The sequence below is a fragment of the Ochotona princeps genome, chromosome 17 (assembly GCF_030435755.1).
Source record: "Ochotona princeps isolate mOchPri1 chromosome 17, mOchPri1.hap1, whole genome shotgun sequence".
NCBI classification, from domain to species: Eukaryota; Metazoa; Chordata; class Mammalia; order Lagomorpha; family Ochotonidae; genus Ochotona; species Ochotona princeps.
The window spans coordinates 15,643,371-15,667,150 of NC_080848.1; the positions used below are offsets into that span (position 1 = coordinate 15,643,371).

At 54.9% G+C, this 23,780-nt stretch overlaps 4 protein-coding genes across 9 annotated transcripts in view; 2 read left to right on the plus strand and 2 right to left on the minus strand.

Moving 5' to 3' along the window:
* Positions 1-4,184, plus strand: part of PTGES3L (prostaglandin E synthase 3 like) — a 128,840-nt gene extending 124,656 nt beyond the window's left edge. For all 5 annotated transcript variants that reach the window (XM_058675385.1, XM_058675387.1, XM_058675386.1 and 2 more), the window contains one exon: positions 4,173-4,184. The gene's annotated coding sequence lies outside the window, so the exon portion shown is untranslated. The remainder of the gene's footprint in view (positions 1-4,172) is intronic.
* Positions 17-7,246, minus strand: CNTD1 (cyclin N-terminal domain containing 1). The gene is made up of 7 exons (XM_004597349.2): positions 6,832-7,246; positions 4,039-4,114; positions 3,115-3,289; positions 2,190-2,352; positions 1,615-1,759; positions 694-790; positions 17-217 (listed from the first exon to the last, which is right to left on the minus strand). Exons 1-7 carry the CDS (start codon positions 7,079-7,081, stop codon positions 47-49), a joined length of 1,077 nt encoding a protein of 358 aa, XP_004597406.2. The 5' UTR covers positions 7,082-7,246; the 3' UTR covers positions 17-46.
* Positions 7,247-7,335: 89 nt separating this feature from the next.
* Positions 7,336-8,317, plus strand: LOC101532333 (cytochrome c oxidase assembly factor 3 homolog, mitochondrial). Its single transcript, XM_004597350.2, has 2 exons — positions 7,336-7,580; positions 7,835-8,317. Exons 1-2 carry the CDS (start codon positions 7,367-7,369, stop codon positions 7,939-7,941), a joined length of 321 nt encoding a protein of 106 aa, XP_004597407.1. The 5' UTR covers positions 7,336-7,366; the 3' UTR covers positions 7,942-8,317.
* Positions 8,318-8,994: 677 nt separating this feature from the next.
* WNK4 (WNK lysine deficient protein kinase 4) lies at positions 8,995-23,780 on the minus strand. 2 transcript variants are annotated; one of them, XM_058675361.1, is made up of 19 exons: positions 23,078-23,780; positions 21,662-21,834; positions 20,556-20,776; positions 20,176-20,333; positions 19,690-19,778; positions 19,391-19,607; positions 16,590-16,854; positions 16,262-16,383; positions 16,004-16,065; positions 15,786-15,903; positions 15,424-15,540; positions 11,586-11,723; positions 11,059-11,113; positions 10,388-10,971; positions 10,248-10,308; positions 9,780-10,158; positions 9,490-9,689; positions 9,234-9,331; positions 8,995-9,133 (listed from the first exon to the last, which is right to left on the minus strand). In XM_058675361.1, the coding sequence occupies exons 1-19, from the start codon at positions 23,672-23,674 to the stop codon at positions 9,131-9,133; spliced, it is 3,657 nt and encodes a 1,218-aa protein (XP_058531344.1). In that variant the 5' UTR covers positions 23,675-23,780; the 3' UTR covers positions 8,995-9,130. The 2 variants fall into 2 exon arrangements, with proteins under 2 accessions (XP_058531344.1, XP_004597454.2); XM_004597397.4 differs by having other exon boundaries at positions 8,995-9,331.

Sequence of the window (23,780 nt, forward strand, 5' to 3'; positions counted from 1 at the left end):
AGGACAGTGAGGGGCGGCTGTTGCTGCTCGGTGGGCTCAGCCTGCTTCATGTGTTGGAGACAGCGACCGCCCTCAGCACTCTGGCCGGCAGCTGGGGAGGAGCCGGCTGCTGCTGCCTGGGAGTGCTGGCTCCCACGCTGTGAGTCAGGATTGCATAAGAGAACTCGGAGATGCTCTCCAGTGCGATGCCAGTGATGCTCTGCAGATGTGCCACGACCTTCGGAAACAGACAGGTGCTTGTTACTACAAGGGATCAGCCTACTGTAGTTCACAGATACATTTCCCTGGACCTACAGGGGAAGTTATGTCCAGATTCCCATGTTTGTCAGTGGGCCACGTTAGGATCCTTTGTCTTGTTAGCTAAAGGCTCACTTACTGCTGAAGGTAAGCTCTGTGAAATATAAAGCAGATATTTGGGGCTCTGGAGAACATACTTATTAGAACACAATAGTGGGCCATTATGAGGGGAGATGAACAAGCCAACTTTGGTTCTCTAGGCCCAATTGCATCAGCAGAAAATTGGATCAAGACAAAAAAAAAAACCTTTCGGTCCTGTCCTAGTTTTTTCCCTCCACATTGTGCACACACGTCCTAATTCTGGGTCTCGGCACTTATCTTTTGCTTCCCTAACTGACAGGGAAACGCTTTCAATCGTGAATTCTGCCGGCGTTGATCCTGCTCCATGGTGCATACCTCGCTCCAACACTCAGGGGTTTGGATGAATGCACTTGCTGCAATGATTCCTACTGCCAACAGCATGAAGTCTTCCTTCACGGAAATAAACTTTTCCCTGAGTGATTAAAATCATAATTTTGGAGCTAGAATGAAATTTGATCTGCAAAACCTTAGGTCTATGTTAATTATGTTAAGTGCTTTAATACAGAAAGGAATGGCCCCACATCTTTCCTCCATTCATCTGGGATGAAAAAACATGAGCCTCGTGTCTCATTGGCTTACAGGTTTCTTGTTATTCCACCTGTCTAACTTACAAATGCAACCAAGGCTTCTGACCAGGCTGACTGCAGTAATCAGACACTCTTGTCCAAGTCACAGCCCTTGGGGGTTGTTTCCTAAGTGACTAAAAAGTAGTGTAGAAGGGCCCAGCGGTGTGGCCTGGCAGCTAAAGTCCTCGCCTTGAAAGCCCCAGGATCCCATATGGGCACCGGTTCTGATCCCGGGAGCCCCTCTTCCCATCCAGCTCCCTGCTTGTGGCCTGGGAAAGCAGTCGAAGACGGCCCAAGGAATTGGGACCCTGCACCCGTGTGGGAGACCCGGAGGAGGCTCCTGGTTCCCGGCTTTGGATCGGCGTGCACTGGCCGTTGCGGCTCATTTGGGGAGTGAATCATCGGATGGAAGATCTTCCTCTCTGTCTCTCCTCCTCTCTGTATATCTGACTTTGTAATAAAATAAATAAATCTTTAAAAAAAAAAAGTAGTATAGAAAGAAAAGTATGGGAAAGAAATTGTTAATTGCTTGGGACAATTTAAATTTAAGAGTGAAACCCTTTGCTGTTTTCTTGATTGGGTTCAGTTATAAGTTGTTGGTAAGACAGGCCTCACCAGGCTCATTCCACTTCCCTGTTGGGAGCTTCCAAACCTGTAGGGGTTGCCTTACCCTTGGAGCTGACTAGGCGTGGAGTTTTCAATGGAAGCCCTCAGCAGGCTGTCATATATAGGTTCATGCAGGAGATAGACGAGGTCGAGCAGGGTCAAGCAGGTAGGATGCAGCTGTGCGGCTGGGACCAGACAGCCATTGTAGCCTAGAGGGAGAGTGAGAATGGTGGGAAGCAGGCAGTGCATCTTCCCTGATTGTAGCCACAGGTGTCCTGCAACATAAAGCTGGAGAACTGTTCGGGTGCTTCCGGGGTGATCTGATCTATAAACAGTCTGTTCAGCAGGTCGGTCATGAAGGACGAAGGGAGAGGTGTACCCCTACACCTCTGTGTGTACACACAATTAAAGTGTATTTGTTCTCTCTTATCATACTCTTCTCTATAAAATCAACTCTTTGATCCTGCAGTTGGAGAATGCCTGTGGGTTCAGATAGAAACCAGCTGCTGGGGCCTGGGAGCTGCTTTACCCCAGGCGTGCGGGAGGAAACACGGCAGGGGCAGGCACTGCCATCACTCGCAGACCCCTGGGCCTGCCAGGGAAGTCTCCAGCCCACCTTCTCTACCACTTGTGATGTACCTAGAACCTCCAGAAGCATCTCCACATAGGCCAAGGGTGTGGGCAGATTGATCTGGAAGTCCAGAGACTTCAGGACATCAAGCTCTGACTCCAGCAGTTCTTCTTTGGTGTACAGATAGCCCAGAGCCTGCAGGAAGTTCAGGACTGTGATGTTGCTGATTATCTGGGCAAAGAGAAACAAGATGCAGAGGCTGTAAAGCTCCCAGTCCTGGCTGAGCACACACAGCCCTTCACTGGGCAGCGTGTGCCTTCCCCTGCATACACGGCCCACGGAATGAATGCCTTGCCCTTCCTCCCCCTTCCAGCTGGTGCTCAAACAGCTTCCTGGACCAGCTCTCTCTCCCTTCCCCCACCCCTGTGCTCCCTCCTCTGTTCCCATCCCCATGACCTCCAGCCCACACCCCTGCTTCCTGCTTCGCAGAGGGCACTTCCTTCTTCATTCACAGCACTCTCGGTTTATGCTAAACAGGGTGCTTTTCCACACAATTTGCCCATACTGAATTCCTTGAGAGCACAGGTCATATTTTTCATTGTTGCCATGACACCTGGTACAGTGTCTGACCATAGAAGAAACAGCAAGTTTTGGTTGAATGACCGACCTCTTACCGTATGGGTGCTGGTTAGTGATGTGGGAACATTTTATCCTTTATAAATGGAATGGGTTGCCGTTAATGCTGATAGGGATGTTAGCAATTCAGGCTCTTTATGTAAACTGCCCTTGAGTCCAAGGGGAGGAAAGGTGACCTGTGTGAATGATGGCATCTGCCCAGCAATTACACATTGGGAACAGAACTTGAGGCTATTTCGTAACAGCCTCTGTGTGACTGTGTATGTTTGTGGGGGTGGGGGTGTGCTTAGGAAGCATAATTACACTCCGGCATTTCCACCTGAGTTAAGATGCCCACAGGCCACCCCATCTCTTTACTTTGTAGTGGAAGGAAAGTTTGCTGGCCAGCTGAACACACGATACGAGTCGGAGGAGAAACTTGTTGAAGAGCTGCTCCTTGAGAACTCTCCAGTTCGGAGACCTCGTCTTCCCATTACTGCCCAGCTGCTCAGTGGCTTGCCTGCAGATGTTCTCAGCCTGCTGAACCATAAACCTGGAGGGAAAAGCAGCGGAGACACCTGCACTCACACCAATGGACGGAAATGGTCTGACCCAGGAGAGCCTCTTCAAGTGCTGACACCTGTACTGTGGACAACAAGCCCAGAATCACACGGGGCACTTGACTGCCAGCTCATCTAGACCAGCAGAGAATGTCGAGTGCTCCATCAGAGGATGGAAAGCAGAACAGGTTGGACCGTTCTCCTGGTAAAGTTTTGCAGCCAGGGTCAGGATCTGTGGATGCACTAAGGTGGACTTGGTCAGCCAACAGACCTTGGAAAGACTTTCTCAACCCTGGAGCAATGAAGCAGACAATGTCTCAGAACTATTAAAACCACTTAAGTCACACCCTTGAATCATTCTTCCCTATGTCGGGGTTTCTAAGGAGCCATCGTAGGACCGTCCTGCATCCCCGGGTGCAGTCCCTTCCCCTTCTCCCCCACCACAGATACAGGAGAGGAAAAACAAAAACTTATCTCACCCACTTCCTCCCTACCCTAATTGGAGGCTATGGACATGTATCCCTCTCAACAATGTAAGCAATATTAAAAATAAAATTAAAAAATTAAAAACAGAAGGGAGTCTGTAGTGCTACATCTACGGCTATATCAACTCTTCCCTGGTATCAAATCACACCTGTAATGAAATTGGGGGGGTGGGGGAAAGCAGTGCTTTCTGAAAGATCTAGTCATGGTGGCCATTCTGCCAGGTGCCACCCACATGGCCTGACATGCAGGACTTTACCTTTCTAGAATTTCTACCGCCTGGTAGCTCACAGATTTCTCCAGACACCATTGTTCAGCCAGCAGGAAAACAAACTCTGCCAGAAACAGAAAAGACAGGTCTCACTCACAGGGAGGTGCAACCAAAGCCTCCTTGTGAACTCTTGGTGTCCTGAGGGGGGCTGAGGGGAGGGGGTTGGGAGGTGAGAAAGAGGAGATGGAGATGCAAATAACCTGAACCCACTTCTGACTTCCACCGCCTTTGCTGTCAACAGGCAGGTGAGAGGCACAATGAGGAGGCTGGGAGACCAAGGCTGACCAAGCCCCCTCGGTGACCCCCAGCCTTCCTGTGGGTCTCCACTGGTAAAAGGCTCGGCCAGAAACACATCAACATGCCCACTGCTGTTCTAACTGCCCTCTGCCCCATGCCGGGAACTCCCAGTTTCAAGGAAGATTCTTGGATAGATAAAAGCCTTCACCCCTATCTTCTGTTTTCAGTGGAATGTTGGCAGGAACTGAAAGGTGCCTGCTGGAGTTGCGATATCCTTTATGACACTGTTTGTTTAGTAACCACCCTCGGAGAACTCCCATCGCTTTCCAAACATGCTTCACCTTACAGCTGGACCCTGTCTTTCCCCCCCACCCCCTCAAAACCTGCATTTTGGGTAAACCTCTGGTGGCTGAGCCTCTCCCTGAGAACAGGACTGTCTGTGGAGTGGCTCGTTGTTGCAGAAACATCCCCCTCAACCACTGAACACAGTCCAGGCTGAGGGGAAGGAAGGGCAGGCAAGATACATTGGCAAGATTTTAGCTTGCCTCTGTGTTCCTTTGAAGGAACAACCCCGGATAGTGTTCTGTTTAGCTTGCAACATCATCAGAGGGTGGAAGAAAGGACAAACGTCACTTCTCAACAAAGCAAACCCCAGCAGACCCAGGAACTTTGGGCACCAATAGCACAGTTACGCATACAAAATGTTAAGGTCTCAGAGGGAATCTGATGTAGAAAAAAAATAGTGCTGTGAAAATGCCAAGTCAGCATATAACAGTGGAACCATCTACTGGGTACACCACACACATGTATGTATGAAGCCGTGTGAACCCAGAGTGTCAAGGCTCTGTTGGAAATGTCCAATGTGGAGCCGAGTAACTTGAAGCAGATCAGGAAAATCCCCAGGCATGCATAACCATGCAGGGTTAACTAGATGCTCTGTCTGTTGGGCTGTAGGCCTTAAGTCTTAGTTTTGCTCACTTCAAGTAGAGACGGGTGGTTAAGCTTTGGCTTCCATCTGTATGACCTGCATATTTGTTTCTTTTCCATCTTAATTCACCAAGAACATTGAGTTTGGATTGGGTGAGATGGGTGACATTTAAACCTCCTTACTTGCTCACAAACCCACCCCAGCCTTGCCCTGCCACCATCTGACTCCAGGAAGCCAGCACTCTGCCATCCCTGCAAAGTATCTTCATACTTGGCTTACTCTCCCCCCAACCACCCCCATATCACTTCGTCATTCCCTTCCTGATGCTCTGCTCGCTGCCCAGCATGCCCAAAGTCAGCAAATATTTTGTGACTGACTGCTGATGGTAACACAGAAGCATGCATATTGCTGGCCATCATCAGGCCTCAGGCTTGGCTTGGGCTCCTCTCTCCCTGCCAGCCCTCTGCTTTCCTTCAGGACTCCTCCTCCTACTCCAATCCTCTCAACAAAATATTTCTCCAGTTGGTGCGTGTGGCTGCCCTGCCTCTCTTACTCTCCAGTGGCTCCTTCTCATCCTCAGGGAGACCACTCACAAGCTCCCATCCCCAGCTCTGACCTACTTAAAAAAAAAAAGTCTGCTAGAAACTTTCTGTAGGTCCTTCAAGTGCCTTAAACGCAGTAGATAGGAAAACAAAGCTACAACTTCTCCCAAACAAGCTCTTCCCTCCCATTTGCTTTTTGCTGTATACATGTGTGTGTGGTGGGTATGTCTTACAGGTACCTCTATACTTCCTGTCTCCTAGGCCTAACTTTTCAGTCACCTTTTCTTTCACTGCTTAATGTATCCACAGTTGAACCCTAGCTCTTGTCTCTGAAATGTCTTCATCCTCTTTCATCCTTCTCTGCTAACACACTCCTCTGGCCTGGCTGCCTCTCACGCTCCCGAGTCAAATCCATCCTTGACATCACAGCCAAAACCATTCTTACCAAGCAAAGGTTGCACTCATATCACTCCCTGATTTAAAAACCTTCACTGTCTTCTTGTTTTCCTACCAAACCAAGTTTAAACGCCTCTCTTGGCATTCAGACTTCCACATGGAATGTCTCCAGGCTACCTTCTGGTCTTCATTCAGCCACTTTTCCACACACTCTGGCCAATGTGGGTTGCACTTTACCCACAGGCGCCCTGGGCTTTCCTATTTGCACAGCTTGACTCATGCTCTGCCCCCCTCTTCCACCTCCACCTCCACCAACCTCTTTTCCTTGAGGTCAGCCTCAATGCCATCACCCCTTTACTCATTTCAGTCTCCATAAAAGCTAAATCTCTGTGTGTGTGTCACTCAGCTAATCATCCCAGTACCTAGTCACTTGCCAGTTACACTTCCATTTCCCAAGGCTGGCACAGAGGTGGAGGGCAAGGACTCTACATGTTTCTAAGTCAGTACTGAGCTTCTCTAATGTTGAAGAGGAATGTGCTCCTGACGCTGGCTCACTGCCACCCTCCGCCACCTGTAAGTGCTAACACAAATTACTCGTGTCAACAGACTCTCATGGTCAGTCCTCAGAGGCAGACGCCCCACTCTCCCATAAACCCAGCTCCCAGCCCTGGGCCACACCCACGATCCGGGTCTCCCTGAAGCTGCCCATCCGGCCCGCGGCCTCCTGCACAGCACGCTTGTTCTGCTGGGCCAGGTGAAGCAGGGCGTCTTCGATCGTCTCTGTGGCTACGGCCCCAAACTGAAAGTCGCTGAGGGAAGTGAATCTAGGCCACGCAGGTCCGTCCATATTCAGAAGCTTTTTGGGCCACCAGGACTGTTCACTGGGCCCGGAAACCGGCCCCCTTAGCTTCTTTCCAGAATTTTCCATCACACTCCGAGGTCCGTCCTCGCCTCTAGTCTGAGGAAAAGCGAGTTCCCGCCTTAACTTAACGAGTCGCCCACAGCCTTCTGGCGACCCAACGGCCAAGGTCCCCTCAGCCAATCAGAATGCAGGACTGCTTCTCGCCTGCACCGCCCTTCCGGTATTGTCGAATATGGGCTCTACGCGGGATAAAGGTCTCGAACCACAACTCCCAGCGTCCTGGGCGGCGATCCAGGACTACTTTTCCCAGCGATCCTCGCGCCCCGGGACTGCGCAGGGCGGAGTGGCAACATGGCTGCGTCTGGAGCCGGCGACCCCCGTGAGGCCAAGAGTAAACAGGCCCCGTTCGCTCAGCGCATCGACCCGAGTCGGGATAAACTGAGTCCTGCGCAACTGCATTTCATGCGGCAGGTGCAACTAGCACAGTGGCAGAAGACGCTGCCGCAGCGTCGGACCCGGAACATCTTGACTGGCCTGGGCATCGGGGCCGTGGTGTTAGCTATTTGTATCCGTCCTGAATGTCGACTCGGGGAAGGGGCCCGTGGGGGAAGAGCTTTTTCAGCGTTCCATGTGTGGATGAAGCGGTCTTGCCCTTCCTCGGGTGCTCTTTGAATGGGATTTATTCATGGTGGCGGCATTGGAGTCGGAGAGAGCAGCTTGGGTTGGGGAGGATCTGGGAGGAAATCATAGAAGTGGTGGGGCAGGTCTAGAAAAGGGGGATGTGCCTGTTCGAGTCGTTTCCTGAACCCGCTCCCCCAGACGGCTACACTTTCTACTCCGTGTCCCAGGAGCGTTTCCTGGATGAGCTGGAGGATGAGGCCAAAGCCGCGCGCGCCCGAGCTCTGGCCAGGGCGTCGGGACCCTGACCCGGGTGGGCCCGGCGCGTCTGCAGCCTGCTGGAGTCCCTTCTCGTGCCCCTGTGGACACCGAATCCCGCTCCCATCGCTGCTAGCTTGCCCACCACCCTTGGGCTGGCATGGAGTCAGAGACTTGGACCTGGGAAACCCCGCGGTCCTCACTGCTGTTGTGCACTCACTGAGCCCTTCTGGCCATGTTTCCTTGTTTGAGAAGTATGTGACCTTGGCTTTTCTCAGACGTTTCAGGCTTTGTAGTTTACCCGTCTTGGCCTCCCAGGAGCCCAGCTGTTACTGGGGAGGGTGTGGCGGCTCTGCACCTGAGCTGCAGCCCAAAGTGGGAGAGGTGTGGTCAGGTGAACCACAATAAACTGAATCATCTCCTGGAGTCCAGTGAGTGTGTGGGGGGATGAGTGGAGGCCTGCAACAGCAGTGGCCTTGCCCCAGGGAGCTGTAAATGTGTAACCTGAATAGCTTTTTCAGTGAGATCTTTCCACCCGATTCACCAGGCTGTTTCAGACCCAACCAGATCTTTGGAGGAAGGCAGTTCACTTCCCATCCTCCACCCTCAAGAACACACTGGCACTGCACTGCCTTTTCCCAGTCTGGGAAAAGAGTGGGGAGGAAGGCTAAGGGACAAGGAGCCTGCATGGACAAGCCCTGACTGGGCCTCGGAGAGGATCTCTGCTTGGTCAAATGGATGGCTGACCTTGCAGTGGGCTCATGAATGAAGGCTGGGCAGCGTTTACATCTGCCTCCCACCATGAGAGGCCCTTTGGAGTCCTCCCACCCCACAAGGTCCGGCCCCCCAGCTCCCCCAAGGGTTAAGGATAGACAAAGTGCTTGTTTCCAGCGTGTTTATTGGCTGTGGCTGCAGACCTGTGGCTCTGATCCCCTCCCCTGTACTCTCCCAGCTGGGAGGGGTCCCTCTACAAGTGTCTAGGCTGGAGTGGGCTTGCTTATAGTGGTTGACCCCCACCCTGATGAGAGGAGGAGATGAAAGGCTGCAGAAATGACACCTCCACACAGCCAAGAGTCCCCCACGTGTCTGGCTCTTCACTCCGTGCCCCCCTGGCCTTCCACCCCCTTGGGGCTGGGGTCCTCCTTGCTGAGTAGTGGTGGTGGTGATGGTGGTCAGAGCGGACAAGCTCCATGGTGGGCCCTGCTGTATGAGGGGGTACACATGGCTTCTGCACTCAATTCACTGGAGGGGAAAAGAGAGAGTACTGAGGAGACTCCCCCACAGAGGGAGGGGGCGGCGCCACGGCCAGTCACCAGTCTCCCGCCCCTGGGCCTGCCCTCACCATCCTGCCAACATCCCCGGCGAATGTCACCCCCTTGCTTGCCCGTCGCTCCTGGGAGCCGGTGCTGCTGCCACTCAGAGAGTTCCTTCGCAAAATGCCTGAGAGCAGGGGAGGGAGAGCACCGCATGAGGGAAGGGGGCTAGTCCCTCGGAAACCTACCAAGGGGCAGACCCCCAGGGCCTGGAAGAAAAGCCGAGGCTGTGTGTAGGAAAGGCGTCTCAAGAGAAAGGTGGAAGCTGGGTGGCGGCGGTCTCACCAGGACCCGGGGGCTCAGCGCGCTGCAGGCTGTTGCAGCGGGAGCTGGGGAAGCTGCCCTTGGACAGGCGCCGCTGGCGGCTGGACAGCATGGCAGCTGGAGCCACGATGCCCGGCGGGGGCTGCTTGCCGAGCCGGTTGTACAAGTCCTCAATTTCCTTTTTCTGTACCATCTGTAGTGCCTCCACCTCAGATAAGTGCCTGAGGATGCAGCAAGGGGGCGTGAGAGGGTTGGTCCCCTTGCGGGGTGAGGGGAGGTCTCCCATGGTCCCCCATCCGCCTCGCACTCACTTCTGCCGCAGGCTCTGCAGCTCTACCCAGAACTCCTCGTCCTCCCCGCTGCTCTCAGACTCCTCACTGCTCACACACAGGCTGCTACACGAGTAGTTCAGCCACACGGGGCTGCAGTAGCTCCCCACAACAGGTGGTTCCTGCCCAGGGACCCCTTCCTCCTCAGCTCCAGCCCCCAGGCCCTCAGGCGCCTGGTCGCTCTCCGCCAGCGTCTCCCTGGTCTCCGCACTGTCTTCTGTGTCCGAGCTCTCGGAGGTCAGTGGAGGAGGGGTCGGGGGCTTCAGAGAGCTGGAGAGAGGTGGAGGCTGCAGGGGGAGCAACTCTGCTGGCTCTCTGGAAGAAGTTACTTGGAAACGCCCCACGAGCTGGGGCTTCGCCTCTGTGGACAGACAGCAGGAAGGGGAAAGAGGAGTCAGAGGGTCTGACAGACCCTAAGGCCGTGGAGGGCAGTAATTGGAGAGGTCTCACCTTCAGAGATGGGCGCCAGTCTGGCTTCACCCATGAGGAGCCCATCAGGATTAGGGCAGGTCTGAAAAGGGTGGGCCCATGAGGAAGGAAGTGGTCCCAAAAGGAGCCTCCCTGGTCAGCCCCCTTGGGCTCCGACTCACCTGGCTCTCTGCCGGGCTGTGGGCAAGGGTCTCCAGGCCATGAGAGGCAGGGGGCAGAAGCACAGGAGGGGCAGAGGGCAAGCTGGGGGAGGGACACAGGGGGGCCGGGGGAGGCTGGGAGAGGAGCCCCGGTGAGGGGGCCAGCAGAGACTGGGCCACAGTCATCACAGCCAGGGAGAAGGCACTTGCCAGAGAGAGGAGGGGCGCTGCAGTGGTGGGGGGCAGGGGAGGGGGCGAGGGGCTGGGTGGGAAGGAAGTGGGATTCAGTGTGACCTGGGAACAACTAGGAGGGAATGGGAATGGAGAACCAGGTGGGAGAGAGGCCAGGGGAAATGGGGAGGGTGGTGTTGGAAATTGGGGTGCACTGGAGGAGGAAAAGAGAAGCGGGGAGTTGGGTTGCTGAGGAGAGGGGCTTAGGGAGGCCTGGGAGGAGATGGGGGAGTACAGGGAGAGGTTGGGCTGGCAGAGGGGAGAAGTGATGGGGAAGAGGGGGGTGTCAGGAGACAAGGGGGTGTCAGGAGACGATGGGGTGGTAGAGAAGGCTGCCCAGCTCCTCTGCTCCGGGGAGGTGCTGCTCTGGGGCTCTGTTGGCAAGGAGGAGGTGCTGAGGTTCCAGTTTCTAGGAGTGACCCTGAGTGTTGGCATGAACAGGGATAGAACCCAGTACATACCACTGGAGAGGTCTGGGAGGGGGCCCAGGAGGGCAGGCAATGGTGCTGGCTCTTCCTGAAGGAGAGAAGGGGGCCCCGGTCACAGTGAGGAGAAGAGAGGTTCAGAGTGAAGGTGTAAGCTTGGGGTTCTTAACGCTAGGGATTCCAATGTGTGCGATGTGTGCAAATAGCCATAGCAAAGCAGCACAATATCTACCACTTTCCTCGAGTGGTTCACGGAAAAACAAAAATACAAGGAGAAACTGAGAAAATGACTATGTGGTAAAACCCCTAACAACTGGCAAACTGGGCCAAAGGTGATCTTAGGAGTTCTTAGTAAAATTCTTGCAAATTCTGTCTGCAAGTCTAATATTATTTCAAAATGAGTTAAAAGTATGCATTACACACATTTTTCTAAAACAAGAGTCCATGACTTGCATCACATTCTCAAGTGGGGAAACAGTCAGTGTTTTCAAGGTCCCAAAGGTGAGGAGGGGGTGGGGCCAAGGGAGATGGTTGAGGGTAGGTGCTGTCCCCAAGGGGCTGACCTGGGGGCCCGGGGCATCTTCGGCAGCTTCCACTGGGCCGGTGTCTCTCCTGAGCAAGGTCTCCACTCGTTGGATGATTTCCCGAATCCTGCTCAGGAATCCATCTCGCTCCGAGGGCAGAATGAACTCATTGTACACCTGTCAGGGAAAAATAGGGGGTGGGGTGACCTCAGGTCCCCAACTCCTCCCTCTCAGCCCCCTCCTGGTCTTTAGTAGCCACACCTTCACACCTGTGCCTCTGTCAATTGCTAGCCAAAAGCAAGTGGTTACTGAATACCTGTTGTGGTCCAGGGACTGTGTGCTGTCTGGAAAAGTACAGCTGAGACAGGATGCATGGACTCATACTCCAACTAGTTTATGCACACCACGTTCAACACCACTGCCAGCTGTGTGGCGTCCACTCTCATGTCCCCATTTCAGAGGCCAGCTAACCAATGCTCCAGGAGGCTGAGTTCAGTTTTCCCAAGGTCATTGGATTTGAACCCAGGTCAAAACTGGAGCCCGAGTTCTTTCACAATCCCTGTTCCTATGGGATTTTAGGACCCTATTACATACACCCAGGCTGCTGCACAAGAAAGCTGGAGAGAGGTGGGGTTATAACAGTAAGGCAAAGAAATGGCACATGTCGCTTGCAGGTCCACAAACATCACTATCTGTGCCATGCCAGGCATCATGATGCTAGGTACCGTGAGGTCCAGGGAAGCTTGCAACAAGCTCAGATCTTAGTGAAGTACAAAAACCTAGTTTAGGGGACACCAGGGCACCCACCACAGGAAAGGCCGTTAGGAGCAAAGTAGACAGGCTATTCCATGGGCTAATATCATGGCATATCAGGTTAATCTGCCATCTGTGATCCTGGCATCACATATGGACACTAGTTGAAATCCTGCCTGGTTTACTTCCAATCCAACTCCATGGTATTTCACTTGGGTCAGCAGCAGAAGATGGCCCCCAAGTCCTCAGGCTTCTGCAACCATGTGGAAAACCAGAATGAAGTTCCAAGCTCCTGGCTTTAGCCTGGCCCAGCCCGCTGCCACTGTGTGCATTTGGGGAGTTAATTAGTGGGTGGGCTCTCGGCCTCTCAAATAAATTACCTATTTTTTAAAAAAGGTAAGATGGTAAATTTTATTTACTTATTTTTTACTACATTAAAAAAGCGCTGGGCCCGGCGGCGTGGCCTAGTGGCTAAAGTCCTCGCCTTGAACATGCCAGGATCTCATATGGGTGCCGGTTCTGGTCCCGGCAGCTCCACTTCCCATCCAGCTCCCTGCTTGTGGCCTGGGAAGGCAGTGGAGGACAGCCCAAGGCTTTGGGACCCTGCGCCCGCGTGGGAGACCTGGAAGAGGTTCCAGGTTCCCAGCTTCGGATTGGCGCAGCACCAGCCATTGCGGCTCACTTGGGGAGTGAATCATCAGACAGAAGATCTTCCTCTCTTGTCTCTCCTCTCTGTATATCTGACTTTGTAATAAAGATGGATAAATCTTTAAAAAAAAAAAGTGCTATTCCCAAGAGGGAACAGGTGTTGCCACCTGGGGGAGGGGAGGAGCTGGGACAGATGAGCTTCAGTGCTACCCCTGGAAGCAACCCTTCATTGGGGATGGAGAAGGGCAGCACTTGGTGTAGCCACTCCCAACTCGTCACAGGGTGTCAGGGCATCTTTGCTGGCCTTTTACTGGTAAACCACTGATATTCCTATAGGCTAGAAGCAGGCCCAAGTTCATCAAATTGTTAAATAATGACTGAAACTCTGATATTCCATGCAAGGCACTCCCCTGCCCCACCTCTATCCCATCCTGTCTGTCAAGAGAAGAAAGAGTCCGGCAGAGAGACACCTGAGGAAAGAACACACCTGGCGCCTGCCAAGGAGTGTTCAGAAACCAGTGTGGCTGGAGCGAAGACACGGGGACCGGTGTGAAGCTTCGCATGCCAGGTGCATGACATATGGCAGCAGGTGCTTCAGGCAGTTCCTGAAGCCTGACTTTACTCCCTCTTCCCTCCCCTGCAGCTCCCCTGCGGCTTCCACCCACCAACCCCACTCTCAGGAAACTGGCATCGCACCAAGACCTTTCCACTAAGCCTCGGTCTTCATCCATGCCACCTCTTTGAAACTCCCTTCTCGTTTGGTTTCTATTAACATCCGCCTACCTCTCTCTCCATCTCTGAGTCTCTGACTTGTTCTCCCATCCTGTTCTAGAACCATCAGCGCCTGCTCAGGTCCAGGTTCAGCTCCAAGGACCTTGTATGGCTGTCCCTCTTTACTCCAGCTTATGAAGAGCCCTAACAAGGCCCCACCTCCAACCTCCTCTCTCCTCAGAGGGGCCTGCTCCTTCAGCCTCCAAGCCACCAGTCACCCTTCATGCTTCCTCTCCCTATCACATGGATTCAGCAAATGCTTAGTGACTGTCCACCAGGTGCACTGCCCCACTGCCACAGGTGTCTGCATTGCAGAACAAGGCACTGGCCTGCAGCGACCCTGAGTCACTCCTCCCTCTGCTCCGTGGTCAACTCCTTTCATCCATATCTGGTTTTCTGTGTCTACTTCCCAGCGTGAGTCTCTGCCCCCACTCCCCCACAGCCCACATGGTCGTCATAAAGCTCACTCCCATCGTGCCATCACTCCTAGGATCAGGGACACCCTGGGCCAACTCTGCTGTCTCCACACTCACTTCCCACGGTCCCCCTAAGCAACCCTTCCTTCCAGTGACAGGGCTCCCAGGACGTGCTGCCAGCTACTTGCAATGCCTCTGTCTCCGGCATGCCTTCAGCTGACACACCCTTTCTACCTTCACCGCCTCTCTTACCCTTCTGCTGAGACCTTGGCTGGGTTGCACCTCTTCCCTGGCTGCCAACGACCCATCCTTGCCTTAGAGCCACTGTACCACACGTCTAGCATGCGCTTGCCACGCTGCCCTTAGGTGCTATATCAGTGTCAAGCTTCAGCAATTTCTGAGGAGCCAAACCTCAGAAATTACCCCACTTCTAAAATAAAAGCTGAGTAGTCCTTGGTTTGAGTCCTTGGCTAGGAGCGCCAACCAGTGCTTTTTAAAAAACCCCAGCCATGGGCCCGGTGGCGTGGCCTAGCGGCTAAAGTCCTCGCCTTGAACGCCCCGGGATCTCATATGGGCGCCGGTTCTAATCCCGGCAGCTCCGCTTCCCATCCAGCTCCCTGCTTGTGGCCTGGGAAAGCAGTCGGGGACAGCCCAAGGACTTGGGACCCTGCACCCGTGTGGGAGACCTGGAGGAGGTTCCAGGTTCCCAGCTTTGGATCGGCGTGCACTGGCCATTGTGGCTCACTTGGGGAGTGAATCATCGGACGGAAGATCTTCCTCTCTGTCTCTCCTCCTCTCTGTATATCTAACTGTAATAAAGTGAATAAATCTTTAAAAAAAAAAAACCCTTAAAAAAAAAAAAAAACCCAGCCATGGGGCCAGTATTGTAGATCCCAGCATCTCATATCAAAGTGCTAGTCCAAGTCCTGGTTAGTCCATTTCCGATCTAGCTTCCGATTAATACAGCTGGGAAGGCGTCTGATGACAACTTACTTGGGCCCCTGCCACCCATGTGGGAGACCAGCATGGAGGTCCCAGCTCCCTGCCCTGACCCAGTTCTGGCTGCTGCAGCCATTAGGGAAGTGAGTCAGCAGACAGAAGACCTCGTTTGCTCACTGTCTCTGCTATTCTATCTTTCAAATAAAACAAAAATCTTTTTAAAGAGTTCACCAATCTACTTGCTAGTTTAGTTGCCCCAGCTGTGGGATGGGTGGCTCCAGCCTCGGCAGAGGGCAGGAGGGAAGCTCTTGGCCCTGGGGCCCATCCGTCCCCATCTCGCTCCCTCTCACCATGGCAGCTGCAATCTCTTCTGGGCTGTCCCCATCCAGATCAAACCGGAAGGTCACCATCTTGCTGTTGTGGGTCTGCAGCTGGCATTCAACCACTCTGTCATTCTGGTCTGAGACCTTCCAGGGTAGCAGAGAAAAGAAAGTCAAGCCTTCTGTCCTCACTGTGTGTGCACCTCCTCCGCCAACAGGCACCAGCATCCGGGCTGAGTCTGGGACGAAGCAGGCTCCACCCTGGTCGCCAGTGAGACACTAGCCAGGTTGCCACTAGGGAGTTGGTTACATTGCCAGCCCCCTTATCTTGTTGACTGCCTGTCCACCTGACCATACCCTCCTGGCCCTGTGGGACACATTCATCTCCTTACATTGGTGACCCGCAGCCGGGATCGGGGTCTGCGCCGGAGATTCCTCCCTGGGGGTCTTCTCATCCGTCCTAGCCCTTCCCCAATGTCACTCAGGCCTGACGCTGTGTCAGAAGCATAGCTGGGGGGAGCAACAGGTGCCAGAGGGGGTCATGGTGGAGCCCAGTGCCTCAGAACACCAGACGGGATACACCTGGCCCCCAGCTCATTCCAGAACATACCTGTCCCCAGCTGAAAAGTCACTGCCAAGAGGCCCAGAACATGGAATGGACAGGGCAAACGCCTGAAACAGGATAAGGATTCACAGGGTCAGAAGATAACTGCTGGGAACTGGGGTGCTGGGGAGAGACTAGGAAAATGAGATTGGCCTGGGGTGGGAAAAAAAGATAAGGGTGGTGGATTCCCAAGAACAAGGGAACAGGTCATGGGGCTTACGGTTGGGCTGGCTGGGAGCCCACCCCCCCAAGCGACAAACTAACCGAGGGCAGGCAGACTTGGGACTCGGCAGGGCAGGCCGATACCCCGCCGGGGGCCTGAAGGGCAGGATCGGAGGCATCCAGAAAGCCAGAGGAGCTGAGGTAGCCATCTGTCTCGCAATCCGCTGGTCAGGGAATGAATGATCAAGAGATGTAAAGGACAGGAGTAGGAGAGGAGGGGCCTGCCTGAACTGGGAAGGGGCAAGGAGATCTCCCCAGGGGGAGAGGCCAGGCTGCAGGTAGAAGTGCCAATGATGCGAGGCTAGCTTCTGAGTGGGGCATTGGTGGCCCAGGGTCTAGAACCTATGTCCGAAGCGCAGGTGGGACTTACAAGTGGTAGATGAGTAGCTGGCATGACGGAAGAGGAAAGGCTGGTGTTGGTCAGCCTCTGGCTCTTCAGGCTCAGCGGGGAAGGCACTGGGTGAACAGACAGCCACGGGGACACTTGGTGGTGGAGGTCCTGGCTCTGGGGGAAGGGCCTGCAGCTCCTTAGCTTTGCGCAGCTTCTCACGCTTTCGCTGGATAGCAGCAACCCGCTCCCGCACGGCACGGGCCACTGGTTGGTAATCAGCTTCACAGACCAAACCCAGTGCCACCTGCATTGAGAGGGTGAAGAGCAGAACTTGAGGTACCCCCAACCTCAATACACACACACACACACACACACACACACCATACACTTCTTGAGGCCTCTGGGACACGGGAGGCAAGGAACCAGTTATGGATTACCCGCTGTGTCCATGAACTGGCGACTCTTTGCCATTCTCATCACCAAGTGCTCTCTAACACATAGTGAAATGGATCTGCCCAGCCTCAACTGAGAGACAAGGAAAGTAAGGGACTGGTTCATGGTTATACAGTAAGATAGTGGTTCTCAAAGGGGGAAGGGGATGTTTATGCCACATCTAGATACACGTTTGGCTGATGCGACTGGAGGGTAGGTGCAACCATGGGGGTGAGAAACTGGGGTTCTTGTCAATGCCCTGCAATGCACAGGACTGCTCCAAGGCAAAGATGCAAGCAGAGCCATGGTCAAGAGGCCCTGGCGACTAACAGTCAGGATTTGACCTCAAATCAGGCTGAGTCCAACACAGTCTTGGGTTCATGATCTCCACTCTGCAACTGTCATTTCTCTGTTGAGAACCCATCGTCCTCCCATGCGTCCCATCACCCTCTGAACCCAGCTCACCAACTTCTGTTTTCGCATTTTCTACCTCTATCCATGTCTCTCTCCTTCCACCAGCTTCCATTTACCCCCTCCAAATTTACTTCAGCCACAAGCTTTGCTGGGTAACTAAAGCAAGTGGGTAAGGTAACTGACTAAAAGTCTCAACTCCTTGGGTTTATATGTAGCTCATATCACTTCCTTCGTTGGGACCTTGGATAAGAATATACAACCTTGAGTTGGTGTTATGGTACAGCAGGTTAAGATATCACCTATGAAGCCTGCATTCTATACAGGTGCTGGTTCAAGTCCTGGCTGCTCCACTTCTAACCCAGCTCCCTGCTAATGCCACCTCAGAATGCAGCGGAAGTTGTTTCAAGTAGTTGAGCCCCTGTCACATGCTGGGTTCCTGGCTCCTGATTCCTGGGCTTCAACCCGGTCCAGCTCCAACTGTGGAAACCACTTGGGCAATAAAACAATAGGTCTCTTTCTAACTCTGCCTTTCAAACAAATAAATCTTAAAAATGATATACAACCTCTTCAAGCTTCATTTCCTCATCAACAGGTTGGACTCCCATGGCCCTCCATGCAGCGCTGCCACACAGCGATCAGAGGCAGCCTCAGGCAGTGTGGCTAGAACCATCCAGCGGCAGCAGAGTGCTTTGAGTCCTGTTTGGGCATGGGCTGATAATGAGCTCCTACTATGCACCAAGCACCGCCAGGGATGGAAAAATCAGGAAGGTCAGTCTCTGGCCTGAAGGAGTTTAGAGTCCAGTAAAGGTGAAAGGCAGGAACGTGGCCAGGCACAAAGCAGACCCGTGTGGGCAGGACCTGCTCAAGCGGAAAGCAGCACTGACATCTGACTCCAGAGGGGGAGTCTCCCTGCGTCCCATGGTCCTGAGGGCTGGAGAGTGGGGAGAAAGACAAACTGGCAAGAAGGACAGTCCAGGGACCAGGCACTTACATCCACAGGTATGTGTGTTGGCTGGTGCAGGTGACACACTGCATCTGACCCTGCACTGGTTGGCACACACCAAGAGTCAAGTCTGAGTTTACACCAGGCGAACTTTCTTGGGGTACTCCCCGACTGGACTGCCAGACTCAGACCCCAGGCACAGGGGAAAAATCACAGGGTGTGTTGTCTGACCTTGGGGTGCATGTTTCTGGATGGGGCCTCCTCAGTGGCTGAGGCCGTTGTGATGGACAGCATGCCCAGATGCACACTGGGAACATGATGGCCAGCTCATCTAGACCAGCAGGGGAAATCAAGTGCCTCATCAGAGGATGGGAAACAGAACAGATTGGACAATTCCAGCCAAGCTAGCAGCATGATCCTGGGTCTGTGGATGTGCTAAGGTGGACTTCACTGACCAGTAGACCTTGGAAAGATTTTTTTTTTAACCCTGGAGCAACAAAACCAACAACCTCTCACAACTAAACAAAACCACTCAAGTAACACCATCAGAATACACTTTCTCATATCGGGTATCTAAGGCATCAAAGGATTGTCCCCAATCCCAGGGGACTGATGTGGTTTGACAGCAAGGAGCAGCCCTTCCCCCTCCTCCCCTATAGACACAGGAAAAGAAAAACAGGAAAAACAAGTGAAATATTTATCCCACCCACCTTCCTCCATACCCAACCCTCCCCATCCTAGAGGCCCACATGGACATGCAGTCCTCTTAATTATGTAAATGATACTAAAAAAAGAAAAAAAAATTAAAAGATGGAGTTCCAGGAAAACAGATCTGCAGGAGCCAAAACAGAGTGAAATACACACAAACACACACCTGGCAGGCCAGCCCAGGGCTTATCCTGGACGGAACACTGGGTGTGCGAGGGAGTGTAAAAGAGACACCCGCTCAAGAGGCTGGGAGGGGTGGGATGGGATGGGCAACTCTCCCCTGTCGCACTGGCCATGTGTCCCATCCACGCCCAGCAAACAGAACAATTTGTCCTCTGCTTACCATCTCCTGGGCCACCTCCTCAGCCGCATCCCGGCCCAGCTGGAACAGGAACTCAATGGCCTGGTTGTCCCGTGGGCGTCCCCCACGCCGCACGTCTTCCATGCGCAGCCAGAGCTTGAGGCCCGGCTTCTCGCCGTCATCCTCCTCCGCCAGCTCAACATGCACACCGCGCTCCTCGCGGAAGAAGGCGTGCGCCAAGAGGTCCTGGATGGTGAACCTGGGGGCGGCAGTGTGGCCATGAGTGCAGCCCGCAGCGACCTGTGCACCCGCCACACCCCCGCCCCAGCCCCTAGCCCTACCTCTCATTCTTGTCCGTGCGGATACAGCCTTCGATAATCTCCTTCACCTCGGGTATCTTCACCTTGTAGAAGCTGTTGGGCTTCGTGCCCTTTGCGGAGAGGAGCGCATGAGGCCCTCATGGCAGCAAGCAGCAGCAGGAGCCCTTCAAACCCCAGCCCCCTCACACTTGGGCATGTGACCTTGTCCCTGTGCCTTGCACACTGTGCTTTCTGGTTCAGGAAAAGCAGGGCAGGGGGTGTGTCCTGCTGACCTGCAGGGCGGCTGGAGTGGCCGAAGACCCCAGAGGGGCCATCTGGTGCATGCGCACTACGCATCCACGTTGTTATTCTCAATAGTCTGCGCTGGAAACAGCCTGCGGGCAGGTGGCACGACTTCCCTGTTCAACTCCCTGGCACCCTAGCTGATTTCATAAAGGACATGCCCCGGAAGATTGAACGGGGTGGGGGGCTGGAATTCCTTCTCCATCCCCACCACGCCCCTCTCACCGAGGTGACCTTGCGGTAGATCTGCGCCGCATTCTGGCACTCGGAGTACGGGTACTCGGAGGTGGCCATCTCGAGCATGCACATGCCAAATGCATACACGTCCACTGCCTCATCGTACTTCTCCTCATACATCTCAGGAGCCATGAACTCTGGAGTCCCTGGAGGAACCACAGCAGGAATCTGATGGCCCCCTTCAGGGCCAGCTCACAATCAGGAATGGGCGGAGGGGGGGATTCCATTTGTCCCCCAGCTTCCTTAGGGTCTCCCAGTTTGGGGGATCCTCCAAGGGCCTTGTCTAGGGGAGGGTGATCCCCAGGTTTTCTTCTGACCGGGGTTGGGGGAGACAGGAATAGCAAGGCTCCCCTCTTGAAAAGACGCACCAATGACGCTCTTGGCAAAGGAGGCGCGCTTGAGTGTGGCCAGACCCAGGTCCCCGATCTTGACTGAGCCCGTTGGGCCAGTGATAAAGACGTTGTCACATTTAAGATCGCGGTGAAGGATGGGGGGTACGCGGGTGTGCAGGAAGTGAAGCCCCCGTAGGATCTGCCGGCTCCAGCGTTGAAGGACTCGTGGCTTCATCTCACGGAAGCGCCTCAAGTACCTGCAGGAGGACACACAGCAGGGGTCGCAGCGGGGTGTGGGGGTGGAGGGTCTCAGCACCGGGATGGGGACGGAGCGCTGTAACCAGGGAGGGCTGCTCCTCACTCACTCCACCTCAGAGCAAAATTTCTCAGGGTCAGGGAACTGCAGGGTCCTAGAGGGAAGTCAAGAAAGGGGTGTGGTAGAAAGAGCTTACAAAACTGGTTGGTAGGTAAACTCTCAGGTAGGGTCAGGGCCCAGTGCGGTGGGAAGCGTCGGAAGGGATGACTAATTGCCCCCCCCTCGCATGGGGGAGAGCTTCGCTGAGGAAGTCACTTCTGTGTTGCCTCTTGCAGGAGGAGTGGAAGTTCAAGGTGAAAAGTGAAAGGAATGGAGACTTTCCAGACAGAGTAGACGTCCCAGGCAGCAGCCATAGGGCAGGAAGGGGAGGGCAAGCTCTTGAACTGGTTTTGTCTGGACTTTAGGTTCAAGATGCAGCTGTACCCTAGAATTTTGTGAACAAGTTCATCACTGTGGGTTTTATTCCTGGGGCTGTGGGAATTAGGGTAGGCAGAAGGTGGAATCTGCCTCTAGGAAAGATTCCCCCACCCCCAGGCTGCAGTGAATGGAAGCGGTTAGAGGAGCAGAATGGGGCTCCACACCAGTGGCCTGCAAGGTGAGGGCAGAGACCAGGCAGATGTTAAATAGGGACTTGGACAGACTGGAGAGGGACAGAGAACAGTGAGGAGAATCTGCAGAAACATCCATGGTCTCAACTGGACTCTTGGTGGGCACAGGTCAGGGAGGTGGCCGTGGAAGCCCGCATTGCACTTGGTTGTGGCGTTTACAGGGCAGCAGCAGGGTCCTGTCCCAGCCCGGCCCACCCCGCCCAGGGTACAGAGCTCACGTCTTGAGCGTGCCCGAGGTCATGAGTTCGGTGACCAGCACGATGCACACCTGGCCCCTCAGCACCGACTTCCACGAGTCATAGAAGCGCACGATGTTGGGGTGCTGCAGCCCCTTGAGCATCTCCACCTCCTCCGAGAAGCGCTGCCGCTCGGCCCGGGACAGTTTCCGAGTCTATGGGATTGGGGAGACAGAGGTGAGGCCTGGGGCGCACGTGAGGTCAGGAGCCCATGGATGGGCTCAGGTGAGTGGAGTTGCTCACCCAACAGGGTACAGACCTCGAATTCCCAGTTAGTCTCCTTGGGCTGCTCCAAGCACAGGTCTAACCTGGGCCTAGGGCAACTTTCTTAGACCCCCTGCCGGACACAAGCCTCTTTATGCAGCTTTTTGCAGCCTGCTGAGCTCAATAGCGCCTTTGTGGCGGCCCAGCCAGCAGTGGGGCGGGAGGGGGCACCCAGGGGCTGGCAGCAGGCAGGCAGCAGGCGGACCCAAGGCACAGCATTGGGGCCAGCAAGGGGTTGGCCCCAGAAACTGGGAACTGCTAGATCCCAGAAGGCAGGAAGACTGCAGAGGGAGATACAGAAGGAGAGAGAAGCATCAGGACTTGGAAGCAGACTATTCCCACCATGACCATACCCCCCACTTCCCCAATTTGGCCCTCACCCCCTTGCTTGGCCTACAGCCTTGGGTGTGGTACTGGCAGGCACACAGGGCTCACCATGTCCAGCCCCTGTGTAGAGTGGAAGCAATGCCCGGACGGTCCTTCCAACCACCGCCCTCCTCAAAGTCACAGTTCAGTGGCTCTGGTTCTGGGAAGGGACAGCCCAGGTAGGTAGACCAAGGGATAAGGACTGGATTCCGGCCAGGGCTGGTGCTTCCTGCCCTCTGTCCCTCCTGCTCCAGTGGCTGTGAAGTCCACAAATCAGCTGGCTCCAGGAGCCAGGCAAGACCCCTTTAAGCCGCAACTGCCTTAACTCTTGTGGAGGCAGAAGGGACCCTAACCCTGTGTGCCAGCCTGCCGCTCTGCAAAGACTGGACCAGGTTCCCAACGGAAGATTTCCAGAGGTGGGGGAAGGGACGAGACAAGACACTACAGAGCCAGGGAACTGGGAAGGCCAGCCTCTCCCTGCCAGGGGGCGCCTAATCAATTTCCAAGCCTATTTTCTCCTGGGGGAGTGTGGAGGGGGGAGGATTTAGTGTGGAGCCTTTAAAGAAGTTCATGCCCATAGTGGAGCACCTGCCTCAGTTTCTCCTTCAGCAGCCTAGAGGCAAGTCACTGGGGCAAGGAGGGAGGGGAGAGCGTCCGGGCACTGGAGTGGAAAAATACGTCCTCCCCCGGAGGCTGTCCTCCTCCCACGCTCCCATCCCAAGACCGCTGGAGGGTCCCATCGTGGGGGAGGGGGGCGCCCAGCCGCACCTGCAGCTCACACCAGGCCACCTCCACCGTGGTGTCGGTGTCCAACCCTCGGTACACCGTCTTGAAAGAGCCACGTCCAATCTCGATGTCAAACTTGAGGTAGCGGCCGTCCGGGGAAGTGGCCACTGCCTGGGTCTCTGTGTCCTCCTTTTCTTCCTGCTCTCGCTGTCGTTCCCGGGCCGCGGCATCGAGGATCCTGGGCTTCTCCCCGGACCCTGGGGCGCCTGCGGATTCCGAGAGCTCGGGACGAGCAGAACCTGCCGCCTTCGCGGGGGCTTCCCCAGCCCACGTGCCCTCGGGGAGCTCTTGAGGGTTGGGGGTTGGGTTCGTCGCCCGTTCAGGACCAACCGAGTCCGGAGGGTCAGGGGGCTCTGGAGCGGGCGTGGCTGGCTGGAACCAAGAGCTCAGCAGCCCCAAGTCCACGGAGCTGCGGCGGCTGCCACGAGAGGGGCGCGGCCGGGGCTCAGCCTTCCCGGAGAAGCGGCGCATTCGGCGAGGAGGGGGCCCGAGGCGTGGTGGTCCCACCGAGCCGAGAGGCGGCAGGGACCGCAGAGCCAGGTCGGCCTCGGTCTGGGACATGGGGACTGCAGTCTCCATGGTCCGGGGGTGCCAGCATGAGGAAGAGCAGGCCACCGCGGGGTGGAAAGCCAGACGGCTGGAGCGGAGGAGGCTTGACCAGCAGACTGTGGCTGAGCGCGCGCCG

Excerpts from the sequence above, each read along its gene's own strand:
- LOC101532333 (XM_004597350.2), top strand. The coding sequence starts at position 7,367 with ATGGCTGCGTCTGGAGCCGGCGACCCCCGTGAGGCCAAGAGTAAACAG. Across the intron at positions 7,581-7,834 it reads GGCCGTGGTGTTAGCTATTT|ACGGCTACACTTTCTACTCC; the intron begins GTATCCGTCCTG and ends CCGCTCCCCCAG.
- WNK4 (XM_004597397.4), bottom strand. The coding sequence starts at position 23,674 with ATGGAGACTGCAGTCCCCATGTCCCAGACCGAGGCCGACCTGGCTCTG. Across the intron at positions 19,779-20,175 it reads TCTACCGCAAGGTCACCTCG|GGCACGAAGCCCAACAGCTT; the intron begins GTGAGAGGGGCG and ends CTCTCCGCAAAG. Across the intron at positions 16,855-19,390 it reads AGGAGGTGGCCCAGGAGATG|GTGGCACTGGGTTTGGTCTG; the intron begins GTAAGCAGAGGA and ends CTCTCAATGCAG.
- CNTD1 (XM_004597349.2), bottom strand. The coding sequence starts at position 7,081 with ATGGAAAATTCTGGAAAGAAGCTAAGGGGGCCGGTTTCCGGGCCCAGT. Across the intron at positions 1,760-2,189 it reads GATGCTTCTGGAGGTTCTAG|GCTACAATGGCTGTCTGGTC; the intron begins GTACATCACAAG and ends CTCTCCCTCTAG. Across the intron at positions 218-693 it reads CCCCTGAGTGTTGGAGCGAG|GTCGTGGCACATCTGCAGAG; the intron begins GTATGCACCATG and ends CTGTTTCCGAAG.